At 31.5% G+C, this 18808-nt stretch overlaps 1 protein-coding gene across 3 annotated transcripts; it reads right to left on the bottom strand.

The window, feature by feature from the left end:
- Positions 1 to 2552: 2552 nt before the first annotated feature.
- On the bottom strand, positions 2553 to 18239 carry LOC121114204 (uncharacterized). Of its 3 annotated transcripts, none has more exons than XM_040708082.2 (4): positions 17731 to 18239; positions 5472 to 6609; positions 4282 to 4427; positions 2553 to 3248 (listed from the first exon to the last, which is right to left on the bottom strand). In XM_040708082.2, exons 2-4 carry the CDS (start codon positions 6451 to 6453, stop codon positions 3021 to 3023), a joined length of 1356 nt encoding a protein of 451 aa, XP_040564016.1. In that variant the 5' UTR covers positions 6454 to 6609; positions 17731 to 18239; the 3' UTR covers positions 2553 to 3020. The 3 variants fall into 3 exon arrangements, with proteins under 3 accessions (XP_040564016.1, XP_040564015.1, XP_071743116.1); XM_040708081.2 differs by lacking the exon at positions 17731 to 18239 and adding an exon at positions 6671 to 10501; XM_071887015.1 differs by lacking the exon at positions 17731 to 18239 and having other exon boundaries at positions 5472 to 10501.
- Positions 18240 to 18808: the final 569 nt, after the last annotated feature.

Genomic DNA, 18808 nt, shown 5'->3' with positions numbered 1-18808 from the left:
GAGTTCCTCAAATCAAATAAAGGTTTTAAACTATAGCCTAAGTTATTGAGTATCCACACTCATTCGAGTAATTTGATTAATAAGCCTATAATTGACTCAAGTATGTCCTTAAAATATTGGGTTGTAGTGACAAATATATATAGATATGCAGCTCGTTAACACAAAAGCAAGCTATAATAATTGTTCTCAAAATGAATTCTATTTGTATTTTTACACAAATTATCGTCAATTTCTATCCACAAATTATACGATTTAAGCCTTTGGTTCAAATTGTACTATTAAAGAAGTCAAAGTTGATCGTCACTATAAACATATGATAAATTGATCGATTCTATGGTTAAAAGTGACCATATTGGATCCAATATAAGTCATTTAAATCAAATAAAGGTTCTAAATTGGAGCTATTATTCTTGGGTATCTTAAATCATCACAGTAATTTGAATAATAAGCCTATAATTGATCCAAATATGTCAATAAAATATTCAAGTAAAAAAGCATAATTTTTTCTTTTTCGTGATTATTGTTATAGATTGTTTTATTGATGACACACCACATAGGTAAATAACAAGTTTTATAACTGTGGCATTGGAAATAGTCAAACATCACACTAATAACCTCAAATATTTAGTTCTAATATATATATATATCAGATGGTTCTTTGAAATGTGAACACTCACTAATTCAATAATAAATGAAGTTTGAGTGATTGAAATTAATTCATCTTTCGATAAATTAAAGCATAAGCAATTTGTATCAAAACGTAATAAATCTGAGCTTTATTGCTTACGTACAAGTCGAGAAAATAACACTTGAACGTGATCGATGAATTTTCATCCGCCAACTCCAAGCAGTTGGGCATCTCCAGGTCTACCCCGTCAACAAGTTCGAAACGTTGGAGAGGAAGAAGGGAACTATTGAAAAAGTCAAACGGTGCCCAAAGTAGTAATGAAAAACAGCCCAGACCAATTCACTCAAGTCCATGAGGACTTATGCAAGAGGTCTTCGGGTTACTATAAAAAAGTTGATAGAAAGAGAACAGTGAGGATGGAGAGGCCCCTTATGACACTTTAGCAATGAAAGAAACCATTTCCTTATTTCTTTGACACTTTTGCAGTTACTTTGAACTCTTTTTTGACACTTTTGCCCACCCCTCCCCCCTCCTTACAGCCCTGATGCTAACCCCCTCGACTACACCCTTAGGATGCTTGTCGAGGGAAGGCATGTAGTGTCCGTCCTTCAAAGCCCCTGTCAAGCAGCACAGGGATACCGTGATAGATGTCTACATCCGCAGCCGGAGCCAGGCCTTCCCCCACCGCCTAGAGGCTGTCATTGTCGCTAAGGGAGACTGCATTAATATGATTAATATATCTCCGACACACATCCATTTATAGATTTAATGTTGTTGACATTCCATTGTTAATTAATAAATTATCTCTTGTTAAAGTTTAAAAGTCAAAGTGTTTAGATTTTAATGTACCACTCGGTATATATATATAAATATATGATAACGTTCCCATGAAAAATGGTTTCTATATTATAATTTTAATACTACGGGTTTTATATTTTATTTCTGCAAAAGGATTTTTTATGACTCTTATTATTTTTATTAAAGAAAACAGAGGGAAAAAATAAAATGGAGGATTAAATCTCTTTGAAAACTACAAAAGAAAAAAAAAAAATATGAAAAACAGGAAGAAAATACTCATGATTTGCCATAAAAAATATATACATAATATATATTTTTTTTATGATTTTAAATGGAATAAATATAAAGCGTTTTAATATGACGTCAGCATTGTTTATGTCGGGCATTTTGGGGGCCTAACACCAAGTCTTATAACAATAATATAGGCAAGGGTGTAATTGAAACATTTGGCTGTGTGATGAACGTAAGAACTGACTGAATTTGTTATTAGAATAGGAAGGAACAGCTGGAAATAATTTCAATTCTCAAAACGAATATTAAAATATATTATATTATCATGCGATGTCAGAAGTATTGATGTCGGCCATTTTGGAGGCCTAACCAATCAAGTTGTATAAGAATAAAAACCATTTTTTGATTCATATGAAGGAAATTAATAAACTATTGGATGTCAAAATGGGATCCACAAATAAAACGACTTAAAAGACCTAATTCAGACACTAAAATGCTTTTAAAAAATGTGATTATACAATGTTATTTTCATATTTATCAATAGTTAGATATTTTTATCCAATTATCCTACTTTTCTCATCTCCTATCGATCAAAAATACAAAATATTGAGACATTTTTTGGGATTTTCTCTAGAACTTACTGTGATATAATTCAAATATCATTATTATTCATGGACATCAAGTAGTTATTAAGTGTTTTTTTTTTATATATTATTAAATCCATTTGATACATTTTTATTAAGATTTATGATAACTTCATTTTATCGAGTCAAAACATCAGCTATATCCCTCCAAAATGGAATTAACTTCAACTGTGATGCAATTAGGGTGTGTCAATGACAAGACACTCCATATTTTTCTAGATATTACCCCCTCTAATCAAGAATACAATTAATTATTCAGAAACCTTTATTTAAATAAATTCACAATATAATTATTAGTAATACATAGAAATATGAAGCATTTTATATAATAATAAGAATATCAAATATGTAATAAGCACACAAGAAAAACTAAACATATTCGGGGAGGGAGGAGGGGGAAGGTACGCCGTCAAATAGACGCTCAGCGCAAAGCCCGCAGCGGGGAATTGACGACGACAAGTATAAAAAAAGGGAATACATAATAATATTTTCTTTATTTTCGGCGGAGAGGGGGAAATATTAAATATTAGTAATAATTATCACAGTAAAATTTTTTTTTTTTTTTTAAGTAAAAAAAAAAATTTTTTCTCAAATATAAATATATATAAAAACATTTTCACATCTTTTAATTCGCATTGTCTCACAAGTATGAATATTCCACACATTTTCGCTTTGAAATGAATATTTTTTTTATTTTTATTACTAAATCCTTTAAAAAGTCATTCATATTTCATGGGCCCTGGAGGGAAGTGAGATGGGGGTAGATGGCTAGGAGGGAAGTGTGGAATATTGTTAACTAAAAGCCCTGAAGGAGCCATGGCATCTGAGAAGGCAAGAGATCCACTCACAATATCCGGGGACATACCGTCTTTCATATCCTTGGGATCATCCGTCTTTTTAAGGGCACGTCGCTCCTTTGCACGGCGATTTTGGAACCAGATCTTTACCTAAGAAAGAGGGGGGTGAAAAAGGATAGGTGTTAAATTATTGTAACGAACTAGGTCTTATTTATGATGAATTAAAGTTATCGTCTTGTTAATAAAATAAATAACTGTCCAAATTTCTTATATTTTCTACAAAAAAAATGGTCATTTTCCAAATTAGGGATATACCAATACTAAAACTTTAACTGATTCCTTATTAATATTATGTATAGAGGAATTACATAAACTAATTCCTAACTTTTTATCATAAATAGTTAGTAAATAATTGGAGATTAAAATGATTTAAAAATTTAAAGATTCCTTTTCATGCTCAGTATCAATTTATTCCTGGTGGGCACGCCTGAATAGACTTTTATTTTCAACAAATAGACCTGAATTTTATTAAGGAGTTATAATATTATTGTCTTTATTATATGTTAAAAAAATTTTAAGAATACGTTGTTTTATAAGGGGACCCTACAGGTAAGAACCCATAGTCTTGAGCCTGGGTTACTCCAGAGATGTCCAACCCGTGATCTACAGCCTGCATTTTGGCACCTTAATCTTTAACTGATTTAAGTAGTAGTTTTTGGTAAAATTGTCGCAATATGCCCAAAACGCGTAGCCCGTGCATAATACCCACCACCTTACAAAATATTTGACATAATCTCGTATTTTCTGAAACTCTAATAGGGCTGTTGCTAGATTGGACTTTTTTGAAGCAGTTTACTGCTTCAAAAATTAGATTCGGCCTAAAGTTGAAATAAATTTGTATTTAATAGTTTTGTTTTATGAAGCCAATGAAATTTAATTCAATAGGCTTTGCGGCCTATTGGAATATTTTAAATGACAATGCAAGTCCTTTATATTAAAGGACTATACTATGATCCTCACTTATTTTTATTGGTTGGTCATTTGAAATAATCAAATTAGTTCTTTTTGCTTGATAATGTATATAACTCGGTGGAATCGGCATTATTGAGCTGATTCCGATGCATCGGTACACTCCTAGTATTTAATAATATAAACAAAAATTATGTCAAAAAGCCGCCCTTACCTGTCGCTCTGAAAGGCCCACATTATTGGCTAGCTCAGCCTTACGACGAATCGTAATATATCGGCTGTAGTGAAACTCTTTTTCAAGCTCAAGTCGTTGGTGATCCGAATAGACGACGCGATATTTATCCTTTGTTCGTGTCCGACCTGTTTCCAGAAGGGGGAGGGAAAAAAAGAAGAAAATATTATTATTATTATATGAGAGCCATAAAAACGCAAAACCTTGCCAAAAATCAACCCAGTTTTATGATACCACGATCATCAAGAAAACATAATTCAAGGTCAAGAAAATGTATCTTATAAGAGTTTTTTTTGGCGCCAAAGCACCTTTGAATATTATATATGTTTGACAAATTTTTACAATCCACTTTTTTTGTTGTTGTTATTGCACCCCCCCACATCTCATTCTAATCCTCAACACCCAAGTGACAAAATATATAGATATAGAGACGGACTCCACTTCATGTTTTTTTTTTCACAAGGTTAATTTTATGATGGCTGGCTTTGAAAAAAAGAAATAAATAATAAAATTTGTCAAAACAGTCGTCCTTTTTTTGTTCTTTGTATGTAAAACATTGTTGGTCACTTGATGGGTTAGAAAGAAGATTTCAAATTAAAAAAAAACAGTACAGAATCTCTTAAGAAATTAATTTGTTTGTTTAATAAGATCTACAAGCTTCTCGCTTCTAAGTACATAGGTCCTTGACATGAGTGTGGTGGAAGAGACTGTTTGTCAATCCGCCTTTGTACATACATTTGTAGTATTTATATTTAAATACAAAGTTAAATAAATCAAAGTTTATCTTATCTTCTTGTTTTACAAGATACATAACTAACAGAGAGAGAGATATGTACTACAAATCTATTTGATTTGCTGATTAATGGCGGTACTCTTTGATCTTTTTAGGGATTTCTTTCTCAGGTAACAGAGAGATTCATATTTGATTGTGTACATATATGTCATATCTACATAATACATATATGTAGACCATGTGGGCCACAGTACAAAAGTAAGTAGGACATATTTGATTCAATAAACGAATGAGAAATATACGGTATATATGGTTGAAAAATACCATATCGGGGTCTTATAAATAGCAAGGCCTTAATTGGAATAGGGAATAGGTCTATAACAATTCTTGATATTTGTTTAAGATTGTTTTGTTTTTTAATAACTCTAATTTAATGTACCTGATTTCTCTGTAGGACTGTTGCTATAAGCTGGCTTCTTCATCCATTGGAAGGGAGATCGCGCTGGTTGGGGTCTTGGCACAAGGGGTGGTGGTGAAAGAGATGAGGCTGGGAGGGATACCCCACCTCCGCTCTCATCTTCTCGAGAATAATTTCCTTCGTTTGCAGATTCATCTCCGGTGAGAGGCGATACCTCAGGAGGAGTTTGAGTCCCTCCTCCGCCCATGGAATTCCCGCTTCCACCATGGACAAAGGCACTCTGGAGAAGATGTGCATGGGGGTGATGATAGGCGGAAGGGTTGTTACTGCCTCCAGAGATGGGCCCAGGGTTGATGTATGAATGATTATTGTTGCTATTGGAAGTTGGGGTTCCATTCGGAGATTCTGAACTAGACTGGTTGAAAGAGGGTGGCGAAGAGGCAAGAGGTGGTGCATCTGATGAAGAATTAGGGTTATCGGAAGAGTCTTCCCCTCCGCCCCCGTTACTACTAGGAGCTCCTGGTTGATTTAATGGCGAATAGTCGTCCCCTTTCGAAGAATCACTCCAATCATAGCGTGGTTGAACATGATTCCCACTTGGAGGAAAGGTGGAAGACCAGGGGGCACTTTGCCAATGAGCTGATGGAGATACGGGAGGTCCGTCGAATCCAGGGAATTGAACAGAGCCACTGTACATATTAGAGTTCAGATCTGAGGGATGTGGTGGCGGTGGAATATGTGATTGATGATGGGGATGATGCAGCTGATGGTGATGAGGGTTATATTGGGGGTTCACGGGTGCAAAGGCTTGAGGGTGAATTCCACCGCTAGAACTGTGATTTTGTGATGCTAAACTGCTACCATGATAATTTGCTGCGGAATAAGGGTTGAAATAGGCTGATCCTGGAGGATTGGGATGCTGTGAGCGAGAGAGTTGAGATCCAGGAGCTGAGGCTGCAGAAGCTGGGAACATGGAGCCCAGAGAATTGTAGTAGCTCACCATTTTAATGTCCGTTGAACTCTTGAGAAAAAATGTGAAAGGGTTGAGATATCAGAGTTTACTATCTAATATTTTAAAGGCACATAGCTAGCAATGGCCTCTACGTGATCTCTTTGGGCGAGGAGAATGACTTCTTCTCACTTCTTAAAGTGTAGAAAACTAAAGTAAAAAATTGTTTGTAAATTTAAAGATCAGGAAAACACAGAGCACAGAGACGCACCAAACAAAATAAACACTCTTTCTCCCTTTCCAAAGACACGGCACACTACTTGTACAGAGGAGTTGGAAAAGAGACCTGAAGAACTCTCAATATTTAAATGAACTGAATGGCTTTGTTATTATTTGTCGTGATGTTGTTATTATTGGAAACTGGTCAAACCCTGACATATAATTTGAAACTGGTCACCTTCTTTGAATGGTCAATCACAATTTGTCATCTCCTTCGTCTTCTTAAACTAAGGCAGGCACGTAAAAGCGCACACGCCAAGACAAAAACATTGCTCTCTCACTATGGAGAAGAAGAAAAGAGAGAGAAAAAACATAGCTCCTCCCTATAACTTCCAAAGGAAACGAAACAAGGAGGAGTCTCTACCTCCATAACATGACTTTCTAGTATTTCATATTATTATAATAACAAACTACATTTACATAACACATACACCCTGTAGCCCAGACATAAAGTCATAAAAAGTCCTCTAATTACATTTCCATATCAAAGGTTGTCTAAGTTCTTCTTCTTTTTTTCTCCTTTTTTTCCCTTTTCTGTTTTATTCTCTCTCTCTTTCTAATCAATTCTGCTATCATCCTGGGGGATGATGATCGTGACGTCATATGATGTAATGATATACATGAGGATCGATCAGACGGATTTGCTTTAAGTTCTAAGTAGGTATGTGTGTATTGTTTTTCAGGCGTAAAGATGAGAATCAATTATAATATGGGATTTTCTGTCTGTTATTGTTTTGTTTTTTTTACTTGCTTTTATTTTTTTCTTTAGTGTCGACAGAGATCCATTTCAAAACGAAAAAAAAAATTAAAAAATTTATTGCCCAATACAAATATTATTATTATCCCTTAGACGACGACGTCGAAGAGATAAAAGAGTCGAAGATACATAACATAGTCGTCTTTGTAAGACTGCGCCGATTTTTAGGCGTAGATAGGTGGATCTGACCTATTTAAAGCATCATCTATTACATTTAGAATCCATAAGCTTCATCACCCATTTCTTCTCAAAAAGATCCCTTCGTGAGAATTTTTCATCTCCCCATTGTCTCTTTCCTCTCAACATCTCCGAAGGTCAAAAAGTTTTGCAAACAGTCAAAACATATGATAAAATAAAAGACAATAAGGGGGAAAGAGGAATTTGTCGGGTTGTTTCTTCTCCTTCTAAAACAATAGCTCTCATTTATATGAATTTGTCATGATCAAAACTGCCGAAGTCTTAAGAAGAGTGTTAGGAGTGAAAACTCTGGTATGTCTTTCATCATCTGCATTGTTGAAGGACAAATTAAAGTTATAGGTTGTGTGACTTTTAAGTCATGTTGCGTTATCATATATTAATCCTTTATTACTCTAAAAAAGCAGAGGTGAGGGAAAAGTCCTTGTACTCGCAAATTCAAACCATTTCTTTGCTCACAAGTCCTTAAATTTCTTATGAGATCATTTTAAGTCTATAATAAAGCACTTTCATGTGATGTGAGCAGTGTTTATGAATGACATTTCAAAGGCCTATAAAACCACGTTTTATAAGAAAATGACTTTATTTTAATTAAAAATTAAAGAAATTAGTCAACTTTAGGATGTGAAAATGAGACCAAGAAATAAAAGGAATTAACCCTCTATCAAAAATATATCCCTCTTATACCTACTTTTATAAAATATCACACACTAAAATGTATTAAAAATATGTCATTACATCGTTATACAATCTTATTTCCATAGTGTAGATAGAAATTTACTATTAGAATGGAAATAATAAGATATTTTCCCCCTATTATCCTACTTTAATCGTTCCTTATCAATCCACAACAAAAAAATGGTACAAATTTAGATATTTATTGGGATTTTCAGTACATAATTTTACTTTGATTATATCCAATTGATATCAAGTAGTATTCCATGCAAGTATTTTTGTATTCTTAAAAGCATTTGATGAAGTTTAATCAAGATTTATTAGATATTTGTTGATTTTATATAGTAAAATATCAACTTTGAGCCACCTTCAATTATAATGGAATTTATGACCTCAGTGAAAATGATATCTACAAATTTATTCTATCATCTCGTAGTATTATCTAGCATTGCGTATTTATTTTTATTTTTTTTCGTCCTCAATCTATCCCAAAGAAAGTAATAATTATACAAATCTATACATTTTTAGCAATTTTGAGTAACTATTACTTTGATTATAGTCAAGTATCAGTGTTTTTCATGGGGCCAAGTAGCATTCAATACAGTTATGAAATCTGCATTTGATGAAATTTCATCAACATTATTTGGAAATTTGTCCATTTTAAATAGTAAAAATATCAACTTTGAGCCCCCGTGATGACGTCTCCTTCAATTAGGATGCAATTTATAAGGTCAGTGAAAACGCTCTATGGTCCATAGTATTAAGACTTTTCTTGAGAGTTCAGTATAAAATAACTTTCGAGTCTAAGTCGAGACTTGATTGTGTGGTCAAGTGGTGAAGTTGCAAATCACGAGTCCCAGCCTCTGTATATTACTCATTAATTATAATTCATATTGAATGCCTAACACCATTAACAAACCCTGCCTCGTAATATCTACTTTGTCATTATCTACAGTAAGGGTTTGTTTCTCTAGTAGTAAAAAGACATCTCAATTAGTTAGTTAAGAGATGGGTTAACCACCTTTCCCCTTCTCTTTAACTGGGTTTGTTTAAAGAAAGAAACCATTTTCACATGGAATTATGATTACTTTACGACTTCTTCTCTCATCTCAACTTTTTTTCTGAAAAGAAACCAATTTCACTTTCTCATTAATTTGTGTGTGTATGTATTTTACAAACTTTATAATTTATTAATCATAAATCTATTTATTTATTTATTTCCTTTTCATCTTTCCAAAACTCATTAAATCCAATAAAAAATAGTCCAGTTTTATTAGAAATATGTAAATTACTGTCATAATTGGATCTCATTGTCCAATTCTCATGATGCTTCATAATTAATTAAAGTAATTTATTGTTTCCGATATTAGGACTCAATGCTTTGCGCTCATGTTTCAACTGAATGACGGAAGCATTCAAAAAGATGGCCATAACTTGACTCACTTTACTTTTATATCCGGTTACTTGATACTTTCCATTTTCTTTAAAATATAAATAAAAAACGAATACTTGAAGCGAGCTAAAAATGTAATAAGTAACAATAAAATGACGTCTAATTGTAGTCGTAATAAGGAAGTGCCGATACTTTTATGACACTGTATGGAATGAATTTCTTGGATGGTAGAAATTGAGAGTAAAGTTGTAATTTGATCAATACCTACAAATTGACTTGTTTGAATTCTTTCATATATACAAGCCCTTCCGTCTAAAATGCAGCTCTTTTTTAGATTATTTTAAATTTATTTGTTATATTTCGATGTTTAATCCTGATAACTTATTGTAAAAAATTATCTATAGAAACTCTAAACGAAAACTAAGCATAATCAACCGGGAAATAAGAGCGTCATAACCAAAAATAAGGAACAACACAGAGCTGCACTTCTGGAGCTATCCGTGCGAGGAAAATCCCCATGAGGTATCTCTAAAGGGATGGACTGTAGCCGTTCTATTGTGTACCGGGTGACCACAAGAGTCAAATAAAAAGTTTCCACAAGGTCAAGATGAAGACCAAAAGAATTGTTAGAGGCAGTTAAAGGTACCATTGAAGACAGAAGACACAATGTGACAGTCAATGTCCTTGTCGTGAAATTTGATAGCAGCCAGATACCATGCACTCCTTGGTGAAACAATACTTAAATCCTAATGTCTACCAGATAACTCCTCGTCAGGGTTTGAAGACTTTGGATCGAGTGAAGCGTGAATCCCCCCCAAAGGGGGCTAGCGACGCCACTGGTCAAGCACATTACTGTAATACCTTGATATAAAAAAAATTGTTTTAACATACAAAGTTTTGACGACAAGATTCAAAAATTGCTTTAACTTACAAGCTTCATCCAGAAACAAATTAAACTCCTATATCAAACTATAACTGTATATTGAACATATCTCCCACCAACTTTACGATGTATGGAGAATAGACAAATCAGGAACAAAATATTTGTATTGTTCTATGTGTATGTTTTTGATAACTTTTTACGTAAAAATTACGTGCAAAAGTTGCACGTAGTCGGATTTTTAAAGCATCATCTTGCTTTTATTAGTTTATATAATAAATAATAATTTGTTTTCTAAGAAAATTATAAGTCTTAAGCGAATATTACTCTAATCCGGATTTGATTGTACACAAGAATTAATGGAGTATTCTATGAATGAGTCCTTTTTGAGTAACAAGGAATCAGTGAGTGGGAGAATGAATTCAACTATAGGCAGCTATCTAGTCCTAAAAAGGTCTTATCATACTGCTTTCAAGCTTTTAAAATTCCTCCTAGAAGAATGGAGATTGACCTTCGCATCATATTTGGTACATAGGTACTGTATATTCAAGAGAGATTCAAATCCATTTAAGTTACTTTCTTGTGTATGAGTTTGTTTTGGTATCATTCATGATTTTGCTACGCCGATGAACCTCTTCTCCCACTACAAATTCTCATTTTGGAATAAAAGTAAAAAAATAATAATCCTCAATGTATTTATTTCTTCACTTAATCTTAGACAATAAAACCATTTTGATAAATTGTTTTTGTTGCTGTTTTTTGCGAAAAGAATAATCTTTTCAAAATCACATTGTTATATCTTTTGTGTTATCTTCATTTTTTATATATTTTTTTGTTGTACAGAAACCTTTATTTTAATTTATTGCCCGGTTATTACTATTATCTTCATGGGTATCACATATATATATATATTTATATATATATCCATACATATTCTTGTATCAGAATGGACTTTGGAGGTAACTGACCTCTTCTTTTCTATCTCTTTCTCTCTCTCTCTCTTCAGGCACTTTTTCTTACATGCAACAACAAGAAAACAAAAAACTAACAGATCGTCTACAAATAAAAAACTATTTAAAGAAAAATTAGAACTACAATGGACACTAATTATCATTAATTCTCTATGCTAAAGTCAAAAATGTGCAATGTGTGATCTGTTGAGGTTTAATATCTATTGCCAGGGGCGTCTGCAGGATTATATTTTGGTTTTAATCTATAACTATTTATAGAAAATTACATTTTTTGGAAAAATAAATTCAAAACTGCATAGCAATTAACAGAAAATTAGATTTTTTCAAAAATCTATAGCTATTTAGCCCAACCCCTGCAGACAAACCTGATTGATATATATATATATATATATCTATTGGAGATTATTTCATCAATTTGTTGAAAAATGATTGCGTTTTTGACCTTTGATTTTTTAATCATTGAAGCATCTTTATTACACATTCATTAACGACAGTAATTTGAACTCTGTACCTCAATATATTCCAAAGTTAACGAAATTATCGATTATGTATTTTAACATTTTGTGCCATTTTGACGTCTCAAACTTTAATAACATCTTACTTTGATCATATCTAATCTTCATGCCAAGTTAGATTAAAAACTATCATTAACTTTTGACGTAATCCTGGTGAGTAACAATCAGAGGCCAAAACCTAATGTCTGTTCAACTTTGTTGGCTAAGGTAATGATTATTATCAATCTCTAAGGTATTTTTATCTGGTGGATGAACATGGAATGAACAATTCGTGTTTTGATATCAAAAGGAGGATCACTGAGCATGTTCTCCTATTTGTTTAGATGGATGGACAACAAGACAGAGAAGGAAAAGGAATATAACGGAAAGTGTGGTACGATTAAGAGTTCCTTATGAATGTCAACAACATATAACATTCAAGTATCATGAAGTATCATGATTTTCAAATGTAAAACTTTGATAAGTTAGTAGCATATTTGTTACTATTGTATCATTTCCATGAATGTACATCCATTGCCGGATTTGACAAGAGACTTTCAGAAGGTTCTTTAGTCAATGAAGTTAAAAGATTAATTAAAAGCATGTGAGCCCAATAAATCCATCAATTGCTGGTGATAAAACGAAGGAATGTTGTCAGAAATTTCTGGGTCAAGGCGGGAGTAGTTCCCATTCCAGTGTTTCATATGATAAAAAAAAAAAAACTCTCATGAAAGAAAATGGGACAAAAATGAGTTTTTTTTAATCATATTGAGAAAATGATGAGATAATTATTAAATGGCAAAAAGTTAATAAACAAGACTTTGATTTGTACGTCATAAAATTGGCTACATATTTTATTTTTTTTGACAAATTGGGAGTATGTATGTAAATGAATCACGAGGGTTGTAAATCCTAAGCTTTTTTTTAACGTGAGAGTTTTTGAACATAGGCAAAATGGGGCGTGCTTAGGTTTATATTCTTGTGGGGGTATGGTTGTTGGATTTTTGTAAAAAAAATGGAAAAATTTAATTTTTTGGAAAAAATTTGATTTCAAAAATAAAATTGTTTGGTAATAAATTTCAAAAATCCATAGCCATTTAGAAAAAAAAAATTCGACAATAATTTAAAATATTAAATTTTCTAGTAACAACAAGAATTCTTTAGTTTAGGGGGTGCTACAGCCCCTCCATCCCACACCCAGTGGACACCCTGGGCAAGCTGTTAGGGGTTATTTTTTAAAGCTTCTATTATTATTGTGTTGGTCCTTATTTATTTGGTCCAATGCAGTCTTAGGACCAGCCCTATCTGTCCTTAGGACTGTCTATCCTTGGAACTGGTCCTATCTGTCCTTAAGACTACCAATTCTTGGGACTGGTCCTTAACCCGGGGCCTTCCGAAGGATTTTATTTTTTCTGGAGGGGTCGCTTGGTTTTTTGAATTTTTCAACAAATTACAAAAATTAAATTTTTTGCTCCAGAACATAATTTAATCGAATTCCCTTTAGAAAATAAATTATTGAAAGAAATTTTGCTTCCAGAACGATATTTTTCCAAAAGCTCCTTATTTTTGGAGGGGCAGTAGCCCTTGCCCCAGCCCTGCAGATCCCCCTATTAACTGTCGGTACCTTGACTTTTTCCTACAAATATCGATTTGTATCGAATATTAAGAGCATTATATATATCTTGCAAAAAATATTAATTTTTTCATTAAAATATAATTAAAATATTGTTAATTAGTTATATAATTTATTCTGTTATATAACGGAATAATTAAAAGGAGGGGAGAAAAACCCTCAATGACGTCACGGGGGATCTATTTTACCTTTTTTAAGGACAAACTAGAGGAACTGGCCTGGACCGCAGTCCTTAATAAGGACTGGCACAACACTAGCTTGAGGAGATAACATTTATGTATAAAGTGTAACCAGAAGTTACGGAGAGTAATTGTTGAACTCGGAGTAGAATTGATGATCCAAAAAACATTCTTCAAATTATCAGGGGTTCCATGATAATTTTCACTCATTGTTTATTCTCACTACTACTATCAGACAAGACTATTATTGGCTGCAGAGACCTCTCTGAGCCCAGAGAAGGAAGCAGCCGAATGAATCAATATAAGACAATTAGAAATATTTCAACTATTTAACATAAAAGACAGCGAAATGGCTGATAAATTGAGTTGAGAAAATAAAAGAAACGGGGAGAAGAATTTTCGTGATGCTCATGGAATGGAAATTAGACCCAAGGGACGAGAGGAAATCTACTTCTTCTCTTTCTTGTTTCATTCTATTCCATTCGGGAAAGGAAGAAGGAATGAAATATTTCCCTTGAAATGAAAGAGAGACTTGTACATTAGAGCGGTTTGATTTTCAACTTTTTTCGAATTTTCTAAAAGTACCTATGCAAAATGCATTGTCCCACGAGGTCATCTTGCTATCGTACATCTGGATCAAAAGGGAAACAATCTTTCCTTAGTAAATATAGATACTAAAAAAACATGTTTTGTTATTTTGCATTAAATAATTTTGATAGACATTTTTATAAACTATAAAAAGTGTTTATAAAGTTTTTTTCTAAAACTGTCTTATGGAAGCGAAAAAAGTTAGGAAAATTTGAGAATCTGCGTATATCTTTTTTTTTTTTTTTTTTTTTTAACATTTTGAAAGAGGAAAGATGATGATGACCTTTTCTTTACGTTATTATCTCTTTTTGCTTCATAGAGTAGCTTTAGAATAATGTCTATCATCATTAATTTATATAAAATAGTGATAAATGCGTTATTTTAATCTTGATTAACGAAATAAATAACTTTTGTATCCTTAGAAACTTTGAATGGAATGTGCTACCTCAAGACGACATTGTCGGACAAATAAATTTAGCAAAGATATTTTTCGTACCAAATCCCAACATTTTCTAAACTAACCATTAACGAAATTCGAAAAAAATTCAAAAACAAACCGGCCTAATGTACATATTTGATTTTATTCTGTTATTTCGTGGTTCTTGTGTGTTTATTTGTTATCATCTAAGAGGGAGATGAAGTTGTTGATTAGAAAAACAAGGGATTTCATACTAATAATATGTATGTAATCAGAACTACAGCTAGAGACGAAGAAATTAAACGGTTTTTCTGAAACAGGAAGTCAGAAGATTTACAGCAATGATATTACAATAATAATACAAAACATTTACAAAAAACAAATATTTATCTCTCCTTATTAATTCAATTTCGTGATAGACTTACAGTTACATTATTAGAGACTGATACAAGCAGTAAATCAGGAAGAAAGAGAAAATAAGTATTTGTATATGATATGTTACTTAAATATACTCCTCTGATGAAAAAGAAGCATTATTTTCTCATTCCGAATTCAATTCTTATTCGATTCTCATAATGTATTTTTGTATCATAATCACGGGCGTCCGCAGGTTTTGTTTTTTTTTTTTTGAGGTTGGGGGGGGCTTGGTTTTTGGAATTTTGTAGGAAAAAAAAACTACAATTTTTCTGGAAAAAAAAATTATTATTTATATAAATTTAAAAAAAAAAAAATTATAATATTAAATTTTTTGAAATTTTTTAAAAAATCCATAGCTATTCACAGAAAATTAATTTTTTAGGAAAAAAAGTTTCAAAAATCCATTGCTATTCTCAAAAAATTTCTAAAATTAAGAGCAAATGCTCAAAAAATTAGTTTTTTTGAAAAAAATTTCCAAAATCCAGAATTATTCACAAAAGATAGAGTTTTTAGGAAAATTTTTTCTAAAATTAAATTTTTCGTAGAAAAATTTTAAAAATCCATAGCTATTCACAACCAATTAAATTTTTTGGGGAAAAAATCAAAAATTCATAGTTATTCCCATAAAATTAATTTTTTCAAAAAAAAATTCCAAAACTGTTTACAAAGATTTAAATTTTTAGATAAAAAATTTTAAAATTAAATTTTTGGAGAAAAATTTCAAAAAACTAATGCTATTCATAGACAATAAAATTTTTGCGAAAAAAATTGAAAAATTTAATTAAATTTTAAATATTAAATTTTCTAGTTAAAATCAAAAATTCCTTAATTTGGGATGCCTACAGGTTCTCTAGCCCCCTGCCCTCCTGCGGACGCCCCTGATGATGGTCCACTACGTATCCCCACTTTTGCATTGTTAATTTGTTTTTGACAGATTAAAGCAATCGCAAATGATTATTAGAATATAATTCAACCACACTTTTGTTAAATCTCAAATAAAATCTCGAAAACTTTAAATATGAGGCACAGGCTGCGACAACATAACTTCTTTTTTCCAAAAGATAATCAAACATGTTTTAACTATCAGAAAAGTTATGTTTTTTGTTTTATAACGATATTACACATTTAAAGTTTTGTTTACCAGAGTTTTGAAAATTATATCAAATAGATTGTCCATAAACTAAATAAACCAAACTTCAGTATTTCAATAATCGGTGATTTTTTTTCATTTGTGTGTTTGTGTTTAAATAACTTTTTATTGAAAGTTGTTAGAGGGATAGTTAGTTTATAGAAAAAATTGCAAAATTAAATATGCTACATATTTTATGGTATAATGAAGGATGATGAGTAGATTAGGTAATTAGTTATTGTCCATTTTGCAAGGGTCTTTGAAATGTTGGAGTTTTCGGTATATATCTACAATCAATAAGTGTTCATTGATACTCACATACTTGGTAATAATGGTCTCAAAAAAAAAAAAATTATTTAAAACCTTCTTCTAAAATAGTTATTATATAGAAATTTGCTAAATTTTGAAGAGTAAACAGTTTTTCAAACGAGTTTAAATCATTTTCTGTATAATTGATTTTCTTATTTCCATTTGTTTTAATATAGCGTTTTATGTGACGTCAAAATTGTGGATGTCGGTAATTTCGGAGGCTTAAAAAACCAATTTGTATAACAACACTTAATTCAGACATTATTAAGGAAAATTGTGAATTATTGGATGTAGAAATGTAACGAAAAATAAAAGGACTTTATCCTCTATCAAAAATGTATCTCTCTATTGCCCAGTTTAATTATATAAAAACCTAAAAATACCCTAAAATGTATTAAAATATGTTTTTACACTGCATAGAATATTATTTCCATAGTATAGATAGAAATTAACACTTACAACGGAAATAATATGATATTTTTCTCCAATTATCCTACTTTAATCGTTCCTAATCTATCAAAAAATATATATAGTTATACAAATTAAGACATTTTATAGGGATTTTCAGAACATATCACTTTGATAATACTCAAATATCACTCTTGATTATTGCTATCAAGATGGATTCAATGCAAATATTAAGTCATTTTTTATTCATAAAACCATTTGAGGGAGTTTGATAGAGATTTATTAGAAATTTGATCATTTCATGTAGAACAAATATCAAATTTGCGCCCTTCAAATGGCATTTTATGATTTAAAATCGTGGAGTACACCAATAGACGTTCAACCATTTGTATCTGTCAAAAAAAACAACTAACAATTCAACCGTTGTAGGTATGTGTACCAATATAAAGAACAAATTTATTTGAGAATTTAATTTGGAATTGGAAAATAAAGGTTTATTTTTGATCATATCTCGTATGTATAGAGGAATATTATATTCTACATATGTATATTATACATTACTATAAATATGTACATAGGTACAGTCACTAACTAACCATTCCATACCTGGATTTCCAGAAGGCGGAGTTAAAATTTCTACATAATAATTCTAGTATTGTTGTTAACTTATAATATGTTTATCTATCTCTATTAACAATACAGTAGCAGAGACTCAAACAGATGTTGATCCACACGAATTTGTTTTAAAATCCATCGTAAAAGCTTAATCCTTCTTGTTTCGAATCCATTCTTCTTAAACAACTCCTATCATAAAACTCTTAAGGAAGCAGCACCTCGATGAAAACTAATTGCTTTGTATATTATTGTATTATTTTCAAGTGGTTTATTTTGAAGAGAGGTTGAGAGACTGATATTGTTGACTCTGCTTGCATTGTTACGGATCCAAAAGCTGGTACTATTATAGGGGTAATCACATAAACACACTCCGTTACGATGAGTTAAAACAACGAACAAATAACAAACTATACATAATGCGTTACACATATTACCTATAGAAATCTATTAAAGGTAAATATTAGTATAGTTGTTCCTTCTAAGAACTAGAATGTATAATCATACTATGACACTTGTTTTTTGTACCTCATAGGTATTTTGTCTTGATAACATGGATTCATAGGAGTATTACAAGGGATGATAGTATTACTTATTAGTAATGGATCATGTTTGAGTTTAATATTTAATTCAATAATTATATAAACATGATTTAAGAAACAAAGGATCGATTATAATATGAAAAATGAATGACCAAAGTGTTTATTTCCCTATAAATTCTTAAAGATTGTTTGATGTACATACAAGAATAGCCACTAAGGCCCCTTCTATCCAGTCAAACCCTTTCAGATTCTCAAATATTAAACACTAAGAAGATTAAGACTACGGAACATCATTTTCTTGTGATATACGGATAAAAACAGTGAGCTTCTAATATTCACATTTTATCATGTTTTATGTCATAATTATCGTTTCAAATCTTATTGAGTTTACCGATATACTAGCTCCGTGTATCTAAAGACAAGTTGTGCCGGATGTTAAATGTTAGTCCCTACATACTAAAAAATAAAATCCATAGTTTATATAGCCGTTCCACTACTAAAAAGAGTTTGAACTTGATATTATATCACTC

Source organism: Lepeophtheirus salmonis, chromosome 3, assembly GCF_016086655.4.
Source record: "Lepeophtheirus salmonis chromosome 3, UVic_Lsal_1.4, whole genome shotgun sequence".
Taxonomy (NCBI): domain Eukaryota; kingdom Metazoa; phylum Arthropoda; class Copepoda; order Siphonostomatoida; family Caligidae; genus Lepeophtheirus; species Lepeophtheirus salmonis.
Note: the sequence above shows the minus strand (reverse complement) of the source record. Positions and strands in the feature narration are given on the sequence as shown.